At 37.5% G+C, this 17507-nt stretch overlaps 1 protein-coding gene across 15 annotated transcripts in view; it reads right to left on the bottom strand.

The window, feature by feature from the left end:
• Nucleotides 1–10858: 10858 nt before the first annotated feature.
• The window catches only part of nfia (nuclear factor I/A), a 508381-nt gene continuing 501732 nt past the window's right edge, over nt 10859–17507 (bottom strand). For all 15 annotated transcript variants that reach the window (XM_020525466.2, XM_020525335.2, XM_020525596.2 and 12 more), the window contains one exon: nt 10859–16635. In XM_020525466.2, the coding sequence (XP_020381055.1) occupies nt 16618–16635 (18 nt within the window). In that variant the 3' untranslated portion in view covers nt 10859–16617. The remainder of the gene's footprint in view (nt 16636–17507) is intronic.

The following is a 17507-nucleotide window of genomic DNA, read 5'->3' as shown; positions in this document are numbered from 1 at the left end:
TGCAGGCGTGGAAGTGTTTCCAAGGATGACATGAAGAAAGTCAATTATCCAGTAATCATGCAAAAAGGTAAACTAGCAGCTAAACAATGAATTAATACTATTAACTAATGCTTATCTCTGTACTATGATGATTCAGACTACATTACAATGGCACTTCTGAATTTAACAATTAATTTTATTCCCATCTATGAAAATACAATATTTGATTGGTAACATGAAAGCTTACTTGATCATAGGAGGCATCGTAATTCACTCAAACTATGATATAATAACTCCAATGCACCCAGAAAAAGCCATCTTCTTTCAGTTTTTGTTTAAAGCATTCTCTTCCTTGACCTTTCCAAGCTACATTTGAAACCTTGACAGGCAAATGGTAAAATGTGAATAACACCAGTAAAGCTACTGAAACCCATTCCAGTTATTCTCCTGGAGTTTGCTACGCGGGACAGGTTTGGAGCCTATCCTTAGAGGTTTACCACTCTGAGAAAACAGAATAACACTTCTGATGCTGTCTTTAATAGTCAGTTAGTGAGCAGTTTCAATTTTCAACAACAAAGCATGATTGAAGCACCGATGTAACTTGTGCTTGATTGGTATCTGGTAATAAACGTCTTGTTTAAGAGCATGTTCTGGTTAAGAATCACTAATGGCTTTCCTTTATCACTGTAAACCAAGTAGACTCTTCAACCGAATCAAGGAGAAAGGATAATGGCAGCAAACCAGCCCAACCACAAACTGGTAAGATTTTAGTGTTGCAGCCCTGGCCAAGGGCCTCCGGATTTTTAGATTCACATCCTTGGTGATCTCTTTGGCAAGAGCCAAGGACTGGAAAATAGGATTATTGTGCATCATGTGCAGAAGCTGCAAAGGAAGGTATTGTTGGCTGCCACAGGAAGGATATAGAGACAGTTCTAGAAGGCAGCCAACGGCTTTGTAAAGGTTTCTAAAGTAAACTGAGGCACTGTTAACAGTACGTTATCCTTGACCACCAATATGGGTATCCTCAGCATCTCACTTCACATGTCTTCTCTCTTTGCATATGGGTATCTGGGGCACTCTACTGAAAAGGGAAATATATCTACATTCAAGCACTATATTTTCTCAGACCATTGTGATATTGTAGATAGGCATTCCAGGGCCTGCTGGGTGGAAAGTCCATGTGTAAACCTTGGCCACTAGTGCTGCAAGTGAAGAGATCACAACTCAGATGCTAGATCCTGGGCATTGCCTCAAGCTGGGGAGTGGGAGAGGTGGCAGCAAAAATGCAACAGTTGGGTCAAGTATATTACTAAAGTTAAACAAGGTTAAAACCAATCTTGTAAGGCTCAACAAGATTTCAGCCGCCAAACATAATGTTATCAAGTGAAAAAATGCTTGACAAGAGTAACATTAAACAAGGTCTGCTTAAACCTGGAATCAGTGTGCAGGGAAAAAGAAATCGGTGTTATATGTGCTGTGAAGCCAACTACTACCAGTTTGTGGTTGGGCTGGTTTGCTGCCATTATCCTTTTTCCTTGATTCAGTTGAAGAGTCTACTTGGTTTACAGTGGTAAAGAATAGCCATTAGTGAATCTTAACCAGAACATGATCCTATCTGAAACAAGATGTTTATTACCAGATAGCAATCAAGCACAAATTGCATAAATGAATTAAACATTGTTACAAAGACTATTAGGAGTCCTGTGAATACAGTCTTCACTCTATAAGATCCAAACATGTTCTGCCTTTTCCCTCCTCAAGTCCTTATGATATTATCAAATTGGTAAAGTTAATCTAGTCTCCGAAATTAACCCATTCAGAACCATTTTCCTGTACAAGGTCACAACATCTCTCCCAAGCTATTTTCCTTCAGTTAACATCTGTATATTAATGTATATAGTTACTTGGCCCCAAGTCTCTGATTTAACCAACTCAAGTGATCTGGAGATTTCACAATTTGTTCAAAAGGCATTCTCTCTGGACTTGAAAGATTGGTATGTCTTTGGTTTCAGGACTGTTGACCTTGATTCTGTGTGTGTGAGATCTAGAAAGTTTCTTGACACTGGAGGGCCCTTAATCTCCTAAATTTCTTTTGCAGAGAAATTCGAGTCATAGAAATGTACAGCACGGAAACAAGCCCTTCGGTCCAACTTGTACTTGCTGACCAGATATCCTAAATTAATCTAGTCCCATTTGCCAGCATTTGGTCCATATCCCTCTAAGCCCTTCCCATTGATATACCCATCCAGAAGCCTTTTAAATGTTGTGATTGTACCAGCCTCCGCCACTTCCTCTGGGAGCTCATTTCATACATGCACCACTACCTGTGTGGAAAAGTTGCCCCGTAGGTCCCTTTTAAATCTTTCCCCTCCCACCTTAAACTTATGCCCTCTAGTTTTGGACTCTGCTAACCTGGGAAAAAGACTTTAGCTATTCACCCTATCCATGCCCCTCATGATTTTATAAACTTCTAGAAGGTCGCCCTTCAGTCTCCAACAATCCAGTGGAAATAGTCCCAGTCTATTCAGCCTCTCCCTATAGCTCAAACCCTCCAACCCTGGCAACCTTTCTTGTAATCTTTTCTGAATCCTTTCAAATTTCACAACATTCTTTGTATAAAAGGGAGACCTGAATTGCATGCAGAATTCCAAAAGTGGCCTAACCAATGTCTTTTATGGCTGTAACATGACCTCCCCAACTAGTTGTCCAAGAGTACACTGGGATCTTGATCAGATGGGCCAGTGGGCTGAGGACTGACAGATGGAGTCTAATTTAGATAAATGTGAGATGCTGCATTTTGGAAAGGCAAATCAGGGCAGGACTTATACACCTAATGGTAAGGTCCTGGGGAGTGTTACTGAACAAAGAGACCTTGGAGTGCAGGTTCATAGTTCCTTGAATGTAGAGTTGCAGGTAGATAGGATAGTGGAGAAGGCGTTTGGTATGCTTGCCATTATTGGTCACTGCATTAAGTATAGGAGTTGGGAGGTCACATTGTGGCTGTGCAGGACATTGCCTCGGCCACTTTTGGAATACTGCGTTCAATTCTGGTCTCCGTACTACAGGAAGGATATTCTGAAACTTGAAAGCGTTCAGAGAAGATTTATAAAGATGTTGCCAGGGTTGGAGGGTTTGGACTAATGGCTGAGGCTGAATAGGCTTGGACTATTTTCCCTGGAGCATGGGAGGCTGAGGGTGACCTTATAGAAGTTTAGAAATCCATGAGGGTCATAGATACAGTGAATAGCTGAGGTCTTTTCCCCAGGGTAGTAGAGTCCAAAACTAGAGGGCATAGGTTTAATGTGAGAGGGGAAAGATTTAAAATCGACCTAAGGGACAACTTTTTCGTACAGAGGATTGTGCATGTATCAAATGAGCTGCCAGAGAAAGTCGTGGAGGCTGGTACAATTATAATATTTAAAAGGCATTTGGACGGGTATATGAATAGGAAGGGTTTAGAGGGATAAGGGCCAAACGAGTAGGATGAAGGGTCCCGTGCTGTACAGCTCTATGACTCTAATAACATCATCTTGGGGCCTTCTAATTCATGAACCACCTTCATGGGATACAATTAGTACATTGAAACAGATATTATCTTTTCTTGTGGAGTATCCTGGAATTCTGGAGTAGGCAATTCCTCTTGTTTCTATTCTGCCAACCAGTTCTCAATCCATGTCCGCACCCTACTGCCAGTTCCTTTAATTTTGCATGCTAATCTCTTATGTGAAACCTTATCAAAGGCCTTCTGAAAGTCTAAGCAAACCATATCCACTGGCTCCCCTTTATCAACTGTACTAGTAACATCCTCAAATAATTCCAGTAGATTTGTCAAGCACATTTTGCTTCCATTAATCCATGCTGACTCTGTTCAACACTGTCACTGTTTTCTAAGCACTCTGCTATTAAATCTTTTATAATGGACTTTGATATTTTCTCCACTACCGATGTCAGGCTAAACAGTCTATAACTCCCTGCTTTCTCTCTACTTTCTTTTTTTAAATGGTGGAGTTACATTAGCTACCCTCCAATCCATAGGAACTGTTCAAGAGTACAGAATCTTGAGAGATGACTGTTCTGTACTTGGCAGTTATTAGGCTCCAGTCAGAACCAGAGAACATTTCAACTCATTGTGTGCTGCAACTCAATGGGGAGGTTTCATTCTGTAGCTGTGCATTCTGTAAAAACTCAATGCAAGTCTGAACAAGCCCAAAAGCCTGACTGATGACTCACCAGTGTGACTCATCAGTGCTCATGTTATGCACATCTTAAAGGGACACTGTCTCAACATTATGTATGCCAACTATAATAAGACTACTAATACATTCACTATTTCTAGGGCCACTTCCTCATGTACTCTGAGATGTAGATTATTGGGCCTGCGAATTTATCAGCCTTTAATCCCACCATTACCCCCATACCAATTCCCCACAGATACTTCAGTTCCTCCCTCTCTCTGGGGTGACCCTGTGGTCACCTCTTCCCTCCCTGTCTGTGGTGTCTTAGCCTGCAAAGTGACCTCCTCCCTGTATGTACTATCCACAATACACTCAGTCTTGCTGATGCACCAAAGTGTTCCAGCTGCCACTCCAGCTCTGAGACTTGAGTTTTCAGGAACTGCAGCTGGAGTCACTTCTCGACTTTTGGTCTGGCCATCTATCAACACAATACCAGTGAATCAGAGCACACAGTCATTTTGATTTTTGTTTTTGTTGAACTTACTATTATGTCTTGCTGTTTCTTCTTAGATTCTTCTCAATTATATGAAGCATGTTTCATATGTCATCATAGCAAATCTCAATAGGTTCTTTTTTGGGTTCTGTTAGGAGTTTTGAAAGCCCAATTAAATGTTCTATCGGTTGCTCCTTGACACGTTGTTGAACAGCTGAACAATTTGTTCTCTGACTGTTTTTGGACAGACTTGACATAACGTGGTTACTCTTGACCTGTTCACTGTCCATTGTAACGAGTTGAACTCCTCCTGCTACTTCAAGCAAGTCAGTGTCTGCACGCGTGCATGTTCAAGAGTGAAGTTTCTTGATTGCGAATTTTGTTTACATTCACTGTAATATTAAATTATTTGCATTGCAGACTTGGTTGTGGCATAAAGTAACCTTGAGATCTATATATCCTGGACCTTATAATTTCATCTTCATGTGTAGTCACTTCTGTTTCTTCACCCATGGTAAATAATTACCACTTTAACACAGCAATACTGTTTTATTATTTAGAACCGTTATCTTATTCAACAATTGATCTTCCCCGTTCGTAAAACTAAACAGCTTGTTACCTGGGACTTTGAGGGACCACAGGTATTCTGTCAGTTTCTCCTTGTTTCTGTTAGAACTCTGCAACGGTATCATTGGGTAATGCTTTCACTCACTCTCTATATTTGCCTACTCCCACTGGATGGATGGGTACAACACCATCTGCAAGTTCCCCTTTAAATCATTCAGCATCCTGACTTGGAAATATATCACGATTCCTTCATTGTTGATGGACCAAAATCCTGGAATTCCCTCCGTAACAGCATTACGAGTCTACATGGACATGGACTGCTGCAGTTCAAGAAGGCAGTTATGCACCACCTTCTCCAGGAATGGGCAATAAATTATGGCCCAGCTAGCGATGCCCATGTCCAATAAGTGAAAGAAAAATGTGTTTTGAGCAGTTGATCAATTTGGAAAAAGGTCATGTGATGTTATTTGTAAGCATTCAATGGAAAAGAAATTTAAGGTATAATGTCCTTGGACCAATATTTCTTGATGGAAGTGGACAGGTATTCAGAAACACTAATATATTACCAAATGATGTCTCGAGGCAGAATAATTTTCTAAATAAAATTATCAGAACTGTTTAAGTGAGTGGGCATCTTTGAAGCCTGACTCTAATTCAGCCACATTCATTGTATATGTCCCTCATCATTATATGCACATCCTCAATGCAAAGCAGTACTTTTAAGGGTAGCCAAGTAAAAGGAGCAGCAAAACTCACAAAGGAACCCCACCCCCACTGACCACAAAAGAGATTGATATTCACTTACCCATTGTGCTGAAGCATTAACACAGTTGAAATGTCAAACTCCTTTGTCTTTACTGATTCCAAATTTCCAACATTTTATTTTACTACAGAATTGTATTTTTCATTTTTATTTTACTAAAACATAGAATTGTTTAGCATAAATGCCTATTGATGCAGTCATTATTATAACATTCAGAAGGCAATTCAACTTAATTCACTAAATTAAGAAAAGATACAATACAGGGTCAGTCAATAGTCACAAGGGGAGAGCTGATATTAGCACAGTCAACTTCTCTGTGATTAATTACATCTTTTCAACAAAGAAACATCTCAACGTCAATAGCTCGTTAATAAATTGCCAACACTTACAATGAACTTTTCATTCTTTATATCTGTTTCCATTTTTCTTTGAGGAATATTTCTGTTTGACCAGCAGGTTTGATGATAATAATGAGGACTGTCTTGGGGAAAATGCTGACTCCGAGATTGTTAGAAGCTAAACCATTAGATGGTCAATGCTAATGCACTCTTGTTCATTAAGATGTAAGCATGGGACGAATCTGATATGCTTAGAGTTGCCAGCAATGAGTTCAATAACACTGATGTAACATGTGCATCCTGTCCAACATACTGGATTTGGGTATTACTATGCTGATACATGAAGGAAACATGTAAATTCATAAAGACCTCATCTAAATTTTATTAGTGATGTTTTGTACAAAACAAAGAAATATGTCATTCCAAGCATGTTCTTTTTAGATCCAATGGTTTCTCTCACAAAAAAGTAAGGGATTTTAAAATTTAAAGGTAATAAATTATAATAAGCTGCTGAAAGCAAAACTTTTACTGAGGCATCCAGTTGGATTATATGGTGATACATCAATGTACTGTATTACATTGCAGCCAGCAGAATGCCACCACTTTACAGAGGCCTTGCCCTAGTTAATTTGAAGCAGCATTGGAATGCATCAATGGATTTATGGCAGACTTTTAATGCTGCATTTTGAAATATCTTAATGCATGTACAGTACACGAGTCTCCATTATTGGCAAATTCCAGCAAGCTATAAAAGGTGTTAGACTGTCATTCTAGGACATAAATTCCCATTAACCGACCTAAGCTATCAATAGCTGCTGTGAGTAATTCTTAAGGCAGAGTTCGAAAAGGTGCTAGTGACATCTTCGGGACTATGAATACAGTAAATATGAATTTCCAAACTCTTCATACTACATTGGATTGAAAGATCTGTTTCCGTGCCATATGAATCTACATGGGCCATTTTGGGGATATAATAAAGTTGCATCTATTGTAATACTATGTTTACTTGAAAATTTAATGTGATTCAACAACTGACAAGTGACTTCTAGGGTGAATTGAATTCTACCATTTTATTTGGAGTCTGTTTACACAAAACTATTACTAACATCCTGTCCATCAGCAACATTGAAGTTGTTGTTTGACTCCATTGTTGTTGGTTATGAACTAGCTTAGCTTCTTCAACCATTTGAATCTATTACTGTTCCTAATCACACCAGACATTGTCTGTTCAGTAGCTTCCGTGGTCTTCTTTGCTTCTTATTTGTTTGGAGAAATGCATCTGTGCATAGTGTATTGCCTAACTTGCCATAGTCATGTGACCTCTACTTCTGCTTTAAGTGCTTTCACATTAACTTGTGGCAGCCATTAAAACACATGACATGCAACATGGTATCAGATGTGTTCAACTGAAATTGCATGGATTTTTGAAACAGTAAGAGAGATGGCCATTGTTTAAAAAAATCAAGGAAGAATTAAAATTGTCTGCAGCTTTGAAGCGACAGGTGAATCAGACTGCCATGGAAACGAAAGGAAAAATGGGACAGAACTGATTTTTGTTCAGCTCTCAATGGTGTGGCAAATCTATGAAATAACCACCGAATTAAATAAAAACAGAGTAAATGAGATTGACAATGCTATCAGGGCTGGGGAAACAGTGCCACAAGTTGTATTACAGCCTAGATTTCAGAGGACCAGGGAGGAATATTTTTGAAAGTATACTTTGAAATCCATATTACTATAATTATTTATGAACAGTGTGTTCAATACCAGAGCTCATGGGAGAGGGAGACTATTGATCAGTATGTGATGACACTGGTATATCTAGGTGAATCTTGAGTGTTTGTACAATTGAAAGATGACCTAATCAGAGATTGGGTTGTTTTAGGCATGAGAGATCCCACCGTGAGAGTACATCTGTTGATAGGGGAGAAATATACTCTCAAGAAAGCTGTTGATGTACAGAAACTCTGAGGTTGTAAATAATCAGGAACAGCATATGAATACAACATATGAGGCTTTGCATTATGCTGAGAGATATTTCCGACTGGAGAACAATATATTAGAAAAAACAAGGAATAAATATTTGCAGAAGAACCAACAGGAAGATAAAGCCTAGAGGACAGGGTGCAAATGCTGTGGAGGGCACCACATAAAAGATCAGCCCATGTAGACCAAAACAAAAGAGGAAGCATGCAGTATGGGGAAAGCAATACTCTAAGAAGCGGAATTACTTGGCATGCATGTGCTTAGCTAGAAAGAATTAAAGCAACAATAGAAAGATGGCTATAGATTTTAGCTGATAATTCTGATGAATCACTCTACATCATAAAACAGATTATATCACAAATAGTTTGTGACTGTTAGAATGATGACTGCAGAAGGAGATCAATCAAGTGTGAAGTCACAGATGTACACTGGTACTTAATGCACTATGAGCTTTGTAAATCTGAGAGATGGCTCAAGGTGACAACCCAAAAATGAAGCCCTTAAAGATATAGATAAGTCTATATGATGGTAATGAATGCAAGGGAATAAATGAAGCTGAGAGCCCAATGCTATAGGAATGAAGAAGATAGGGTGTTTTAGATAGTACTTGCTAAAGAAATCTACTTATCTCAGCTGAAGCAAGACAAAAGCTTAGCCTGGTAACCCTACAGCAACCAGAAGATATTTGCAGTAGTTGGCAGGCAACAAAGGCATTGGTAGCTAGTCAGACCCTGGAAAACAACACAGCATCTGCCAAGGAGAGCCTGACATGAGTCTGTCACCAGAGAACAGCAGAAGAAAAGCTATGATAACAATGATGAAGAAAAAGATACAATTGAAGATGCCTGAAGTCAGGTACATGGGTCGTGTACTCACAGTGAAAGGATTTCACCTGAGTTCTGTGAAGGTGAGAGCCTTGGTAGAGATGCAGTGATGAACAAACGTAAAAGCATTGCAACAATTTGTTGGATTTGTGAACTGGGGTAGGATGCTCTTCGGAGGGACAGAAGGGACTTGATGGGCTGAGTGGCCGGCTTCCACATTGTAGGGTTTCTATGATTTCTATGAAATCCTGGAGAAGCAAATGGCAAGCTGTAACCACCAGATGCCTGCTCTGACACTCACGCCAGGATTTGGCACTGGCAGGTTTCTCAAAGGGAGAACTGGAAGCTGCATGGAAGTGAGGCAAATTGGGCTAATAATGAGATGCAAATGCTGCAAGTCTTATTTAAACCTTAAGGGGAAAACGGGAAATTATTTCTCAATGCCAACATTCTGATTTTTTCCCCACATTTTTTACCATTTTCCATACCATCCTAGGGAATGGAAGATTCCTCTCATTATTTCCATACAGAAATTCACTTTGGGTATATTGGTCATTCATTTTAAATAACTGCATATAATAATAATAGAGAACAAAAAGTTACTCTATGTCCAAAATCTAACTACAACCATTCCTCTGTAATGAATATCAGTCAGAGGCTCCTCCCTGAGGTATATATTCGAACTGTACACAAGGGTACAAGTTAGAACATAGGCAGCAGAGTTTTGGGTGACATTGAGTTTACAGAAGTTAAAATGTGGGAAGTCAGCAGGAAGGAGTTGGACTAGTCAAATCCAGACGTTACAAAGGCACGAATGACAATTTCAGCAGCAGATGAGCTAAGGCAATGGTGATGTGTTACAGAGACAGAAATACCAGATACAGAATTAAATTTATGCAGAATAAAATTCTACACTTTAACATTGTAGAAGAAAGTAAGGCAAAGTACGATGCATTTAAAGGGAATAACAAGTATCTGAGGGAGAGGTGAATAGAGAGTTATGATGATAGATATAGATGAAGAAAGAGGAGTCTGGAATGAAGCATATATACTGGAACAGATTGTTTGGGCCAAACTGTTTGTTTCTGTGCCATGTAACCCATGAAAGAGATTTAAAAATCAAAATAAGTAAGTGGTCAAGTAAGAAACTGAATTATAAGATGCTCCATATCATGTGAACTTTGAATTGAAAGTGCTTTAAGAATGGAAGGGCAGCAGAAGTTTTCTTTTGAAGCAAGTTAGATGATCAACTCAATCACTATACTTTTATTTTTTAAAAAAGGTCTCCTCAGAAGCAAGGAAAAAGAGTAACCCTTATACAACAGTTTTTTATGTTTCTCATTAACATCTTGAAGCAATTCACATTGAATGAATGAATTATAGTCACCATTATCATCTTATGGAAGGGAGAAATCTAGAAAATGAGCAATTTAAATAGCAGGATGCTCTGTAATAATAGAGTGCTAATAGAACTATTTTGTCAGTACTGTAGCTGAACGGTCATGTTTGGAAACATAAAAATGTATGGTTGCTCAGACAGAACAAGGAGACACAGCATGTTAAATTCAAACTTTGGCAAAGTATATAGTAGGCCATTACACACATTGCCTGACTTGCTTATGCACTTAGACAGGAATAATACCCTGTCGGGCATCACCAAGCCCCAGTTTTCTGTAGGATGTTGCTTGCCACTGTAACTAAAGACACCATAAAAATGAGACATGAATGCAAAGTACAGTAGCATTAGCATTTTATTTTCCTTTTTATGTTGCATAGGAAATGCAGCACTTGCTTCCAGTAATCGTATTGTAATGTGAGAAGGTGGTAGCACTATGGTTGAATACAAGAGTTAAACTAATCCACACCAGCTCAAAACTTGCAGAGATTTAGTTGAGTAAGAATTGATGCCCACAGTGTTTCTCAACCAATAACATACTTTCACATACACGTTTTTTTTAAAAAAATGACCACGAGAACAGAATCATTGCCAGTACTAGAGGCACAACATTTTTACTGAATTCATCTAAAGTAAATGTTCAACCGTGCATGAAACTAAACAGCCACTTTTTCTCGTTTTAAAAATACGTGCTCTGGTGTGAAGGTAGGGGTGGGCACGGGTACCCATTCACCCGCCTGTTAAAGTGCTACCTGCTCCCAAAGATCTAAATTTCTTTTAAGTCCTTCTGTTGGGAAAGGAGCTTCTAACCCAGACAAAACAGCACTGCTGCACAGTAATGGGACGGTAAATGCACAGACGTCATTAAAAAAAATTAAACTGAATCGCGTGCGATGCCACTTATAGGTAACTTTCAGGTAAGTGTTGTCGGGTACACAGTTTCTAAATTTTGAACTGTGCCCACCCCCTAGGGTGAAGCAAAATAAACAAACAAAAAAGTAATACTGAAAATGTTTTTAAAAAGTAAATGTATTACCTCGAAAAATACTGAAAACACCCCCAAAAATAGACAGATGTGTTCTCAGTGAAATATCTTTAAAACTATCTGACAAGAACCAAGTCAGGAAAAAAAAATGACTAACATAAACTTGAGTAATATTTATACAGCTCAATAAGCATTATGGAATAGCATGCAGTAATATTGTATGGTTACTTTACATTTGCTTAATCATCAGGAGAAGGTTCTGACAGACAGCGAAGGCGACCGTTGTAGAAAATTGTAGTTCAGAAGATTCATATAATACAGATTTCACAGGCACCACTTTTTGTAATGTTTCAGGTAATATGCTGGTATTCTTATTTCTTTCTTTTATCTAAAGCTGGCATTTATAATAATGACAAAAGGCAAGGATTGACGTAAACTCAATAGATACCAAGGTTAACGATAGATTTTGTGCATAGTTCCCATGCAGAAAACACTGCTACACATTTACACTGTCATAAAGCAAGTGAAGTGAGCCCAAGTTGTCACATTTCATTGCCAGCCTGTAATAGCACCATGTAATGGATTTGCATTTAACAGTAAATTTAATTATAAAGTTGATGACACAGTATTCATTACAATTAAGTGCTATGGACAGCTTCAATGTTACCTGCTACACATCAAAGCAATTTTCGGTACTGGCTGGAAAGATTTTAAACTTTTTTTTATTCAAAAGACTTCCTAAGTTACGAGCTGAACTGTTATACAGCCTAGGTTTGCAGTTGCAAAGCTGAATTTTACTGTCAAACGCTGATGCATGCATTACTCTCAAGACAAGACTTTTTAATTTTAGTGCATCTGAATCCTGCCAGGTGCCATTAAAGCTCTCCTTATATTATCAAGCCAAACTCAAAGTCATGTTCTTATGGTACTTTGTTCCATGGAGGCCTTCTATCAAAGATATTTCCAGAGACACAATTCAAAGTGTAATATTGTTTGACATTCCAAAAATCACCACAAGGAAAAAAAACTGTCTCAAGCTGTGTATCTGTTTTTTTTTTGTCCAGTATATATTTTAACAACACTGCCACTACAAAGCTGCAAAATGCATGAAGAAAAAGGTGAGACAACCTGTCATGGAACTTGCATATTCCTGCGGGCTGACTGAGTTCTGCAAACTATGCTTCTGAGAGGAAATCTTATTCTTGTGTGGTCTTTATCCCTCTCCCTCCCTTTCTGGTAAAGAAAAGCTGATCTAGCGCTTCAGGCAGTTTTTAGTCTGGCACTACTGTTATTTGACTAAGCTCAACCTTGACTCTGAAGTCGGTCAATCAGAACTGCAGACTTATTGTCAGACAAAAAAAAACCATGATCATTGTTTCGTACAAATAAAAAAGACAAAAACATACATTTCTAACCTGATGTTGCAGACATGAACATTGTTCTTTTTCTACCTTGGCAACATTCTAAGGTTACATTCTAGAAATGATAATTCAATACTCAGTGGGTTAAGGTAACATTTAACCAGCTTGAGGAGGTTGGTGGTGGTGGAGGGGGGAAGGGGAAGGGGAAGGGCAGGGGGAGCGGGAAAGAAAGAAAAATCACACTTCTCGTGGATTTACAAAATGACATGCTGTCTATACCTCCAGAATGAAACTGAATTCTCATTTTGTTGTGTTCATTGCTTGATACTGTGGAAGAGACTTAGCTTAATAATACTTACAACCCCAGTCTGTTTCATCCTTTACGCTTTTGCCTACACACTATCATTTTTTTCAAACCTTTTTAAAAAACTTTTCCTTTTTAAACTTTAAATTTGTTCAGGTTCCCCTAGCATCTTTCAGACTTGAAACAACAAATACCTTCAAAAATACAGCATGTAATATCCATTTACAATGGTTCTTCAGTAGCCTACACTTTATAAGTATAGGAATATGCCATACCAATCGAAGAAGAAAAATAAAGTACTTAAATACATACAAAAAGGAAACAGGAAAGTTTTAAACTCAAATCCAGTTCCCAGAGGAATAGCAATACTACGAATGCTGCCTTATAACAAACAATCAGAAAATCCACTAAGCTAAGTTGACAGATTTTTTTTTCTCATTTTAACAATGTTACAAAAGTTCCTGCATTACAAAATAGGGCAGATTAAATCAGTGTAATTAATACAACTATACAACATACAAATTACAAATCTGCTGAATGGGCAGCTCAACTTTTTTTCTTTCCTTGCTTTGCAGCCACGACTAATCGCACTCACCAACGAAAAAAAAATTTAAAAAAACTGCCCGAACTATTGCTTTTTTTTTAAAACTGTTTTAAAAACAGGGTGCAATTTCTTTTACTTATTATTTTGTATGTACAACCAATTCTACTCTTAAACCTTGGCTTTTAACAAGGTTCTTACAAAAAAAGTTTGTCCGTGCTATTTCCTTCACTGTGAAGCACTGCAAGCTGCTCTTTATAGTGCACATATGTCAATGTAATGCCCAGCTACGTGCTAAAGGAAGGCTAAGGATGTGGATTACAAGAAATTACATCGAACAATTACAATCACACAATACAGTATTGTGGAACACTTACTCACCACTTAGTAGACACCTATCAAAATCCAGAAACTTGTTTCAATCATTTTAATATACATAATCAGTAAACAATTTGAAAACTTGGAAGTTTCAAATGTGCATATAAAATGGGCATTTTTTGATTTTTCTTGAATGCAAGTTCCTTGCAGTCTGCTATGCTGAGAAAAAAAATGGGTCTGGGATTTGAATGAAAGTTTAAGGCTCAAATGTGAACAAACTGTTCTGAAATTTGTTGGAGCAGGGTTCAGCTTAGTGCTTCACAGTTCTACTGCAACTCTAAGGAGAGCCCTTTCTGTCTGTGCATTCAGCGTTTATAATTTACAAGACAAACACCTAACAGACTGCGTTAACAGCAGCACCAACTTTGGTCAAATAAAAAAAAATTAAAGTAAAACTTGCTAAGCATTTCTACATGATAAATCAGGTATTGCATATTTTTTCATATATCTGGGAAAACAAAGGAAGACACCAAATAATATTAAAACGTAGCAACATCCAAAAAATATTGATACACTAGCATCTACAGATTTCAAAAGCACTGACCGTACAGGACAATGAAATCTAATCCTATATGCGGCAAAACTGATTTGTTTACTACATGTTGAAACTTTACAATGGCTGACATCAATGTCGCATTTAAAAAGTGTCTCTGATTGCTACACCAGGAAAAGACCCAAGAGGATTGTTACATTATAGGAACATGTGCAATGATTCCACGTATAATTGCTATCCAGGGCAAGGCACATTGATGCGGAATTTTTTCATATTATTCGTGCAAATCAAGAAACTTATTCCATTAGGGAAAAAGTGAGGAGCAAAAGTGTCTTCCCAAGACTTTCTGTTTACTGATTGTATAGGACAGTAGTACAGGCCCTTTTTCTTAGGCCCAACAAGTACGTTTCAAAAGGCAAGTGCCCGGAATAGGGATTATATTTCTTGTGTCATAATGCACTATACATTTTTCCTACATTGTCTATATAAAAATTAGTCACTAACACTAGATCATGCATTTTAAATGTCTGTTTGGCTGGCAAGCCAAGCAGAGAATATATACGGTTGGTATACCATGGGAAAATGGTTTGTTAAATATTTGCAAAGCACACCTCATAGCATGGATGAGGGCTTGCTTTGCTGTTTGGTCAAAAATCTATTTCAATGCAATGTTTTTTTTATTACTTACATGTACAAGTTGCTTAAGTCAATACGGATAGATTCTTAGATATAATGTGTGGATCTGAATTCCAGTGTTCTAAGGTGGAACACTAATAAATTCATCAAGATCTCAATCCGCATACTGTGTCTTTGAACTTGGAAAGAAATTTACTTGTAGTACAATGTGGCGATTTTCCATTATGTGCTTAGTTAAAACAACGATTAGCTATAATTTTGAATGTAGTTTACATGATCTGGTAAAAGCACCATTAGCTTTTTTTTAATTTTTTTTTTAAATCTTCCTTCAGTTTACTTGAGGGATGCAAGTTTATTTTAAAAAAAATAAAAAAAGCAAAAAATAGCTCCCCTTTTTTTCTTGCAAGGCTATGATTTTACCCCGATAGTTTAGAGTCCTGGGGTGGGAGGACTTGGAAAACAAAAATAGAATTTTCAACAATCTCTATCATACAAAGTTATTTAACTATCCAATGAAATTGCACTTTACTCAATTAATCAAAAAAATTAAACCTTTTTTGATTGATTCCTGTCAGTTTCAATCAAAGCAGACCATCCTCCCCAGTTTGCATGGATTTCTTATTTTTAACATTTTTCTTATTAAATGTCAGAGAAAAGAAACAAAAAAAAATTGGTGTGAATGCAGCATTTTAATCTTCTTGCTATGAGATATTTGAATTTTATATACCTTTCAGGATGCCTTTTCGAGCCATGATAACTGATGTACGTCAGTATATAGCTGTGTTTGAGTTCAATTAATTTTCTGGAAAAAAAGAAGAGCTGTATTTTGTGATATGTTGCAGAGAAAGCTGCCCTAGCTATTTCCATGATGTTGCAGTATTTTGTATCTTGCAGGATTTAGCTATGGAACTTCAAAACACGTGTGTTTCATTATCTTTCACTAATATTTTACCTGTTGAGGGTCCCTGCTTGCTCGAGATAGGCTGAAATAGTTAGACTCTACATAATTGTGTAATAATCATACAGTCAGTAAGTGATAACGGACTATTTCTATCCGGTATGAGAAACTACCTTGCTATGCCTACTATGTTCAACTATTAAAACACTTCATCAATTTCTAACAGAGCCTAAGTATTTCAGTTCCTCAGTAACAGACCCTTACATATCAATAGCACGGTAACAAAAATGACGAGTATGACCAGTTCTTATTAAGTAAATCCATTGCTATGGTCTTCATCATTCAGCCTTTAGGCATGCTGTTTCATGTCATTTCTTCTGTTGAAATTCTATTGATCTCCCCTCCCCCCACAGCTTGAAGTGAAGATGTCTTGCTCCCATGTTACAGAGTTGGGAAGGGGTCAGGTGATCTGTCTGCTGGGTGGCGGGAAGCTATGGCCTTTATCCCAGGTACCAGGACTGGAAGAAAGAAAAAATAGCATTAGATTAGATAGCAATTAGCAACATGCAACACGCTAAATGTAGTCTCTTACTTCTTAAAGCTTTTCCAAAAATATATATTCAATTTCTTCAGAAGTTAAATTGGAGTTGAAGATGAAACATTCATAGAGTATTGATTTTATTCACAATAATGACTCTAGGCTCTTTATACGAGCGTAGAGCTTTGACATTGTGCATTATATATACTTTATCCAAGATCCTAAAAGGAATACTGTTAGCAGAGTTGAATATCCATTACCTTTTGCCCTTTCAAATGTGTATAGCAGGTCAGAGCCTAACTGTGATAATCTTGCTGATGGAATTATGAACTTAGTTTTTGCTTTCAGGCATTAATTGAATTGGGAAACATTAAAAACATCTTACATTTTTATCACTCAATTTTTTTCACAAAAACATTCTAAGAAAGGTAAAGGGTTATGATTCAGCTTTCACATGTATCTATTCTTATTACATCATAACAATATTAACCGTGCAATGCAAGGAAAATCTGAGGAATTTCATGAGTGCAGGAAGACGCCATTCAGTCCCTCAATCCTTTTATTGCCATTCTATTAGATAATTGTCATTTTGGAAATCTGTACAAATTAAATAAGTTCTTCAGTTTCGAATAAATTTTGAGTCCTCTTTACAGAAATTTACATGATTGCTAGGTATAGTTTTATTTGTTTCTCGAGACCATATTCCATTTTTTGATGTCACTCCAGTTTGTTGAAGCATCTGTCTGATGTTAAATAGGTCTCTAACAAATAAAACATACTCCAAAATGATTCACAGGATTTAAACTTGGTGGCAAACAGACAAGCTTGGTCAAATTTATCTATGTATTACCA

The sequence above is a fragment of the Rhincodon typus genome, chromosome 10, assembly GCF_021869965.1.
Source record: "Rhincodon typus isolate 14 chromosome 10, sRhiTyp1.1, whole genome shotgun sequence".
In the NCBI taxonomy this organism is placed as follows: Eukaryota; Metazoa; Chordata; class Chondrichthyes; order Orectolobiformes; family Rhincodontidae; genus Rhincodon; species Rhincodon typus.
Note: the sequence above shows the minus strand (reverse complement) of the source record. Positions and strands in the feature narration are given on the sequence as shown.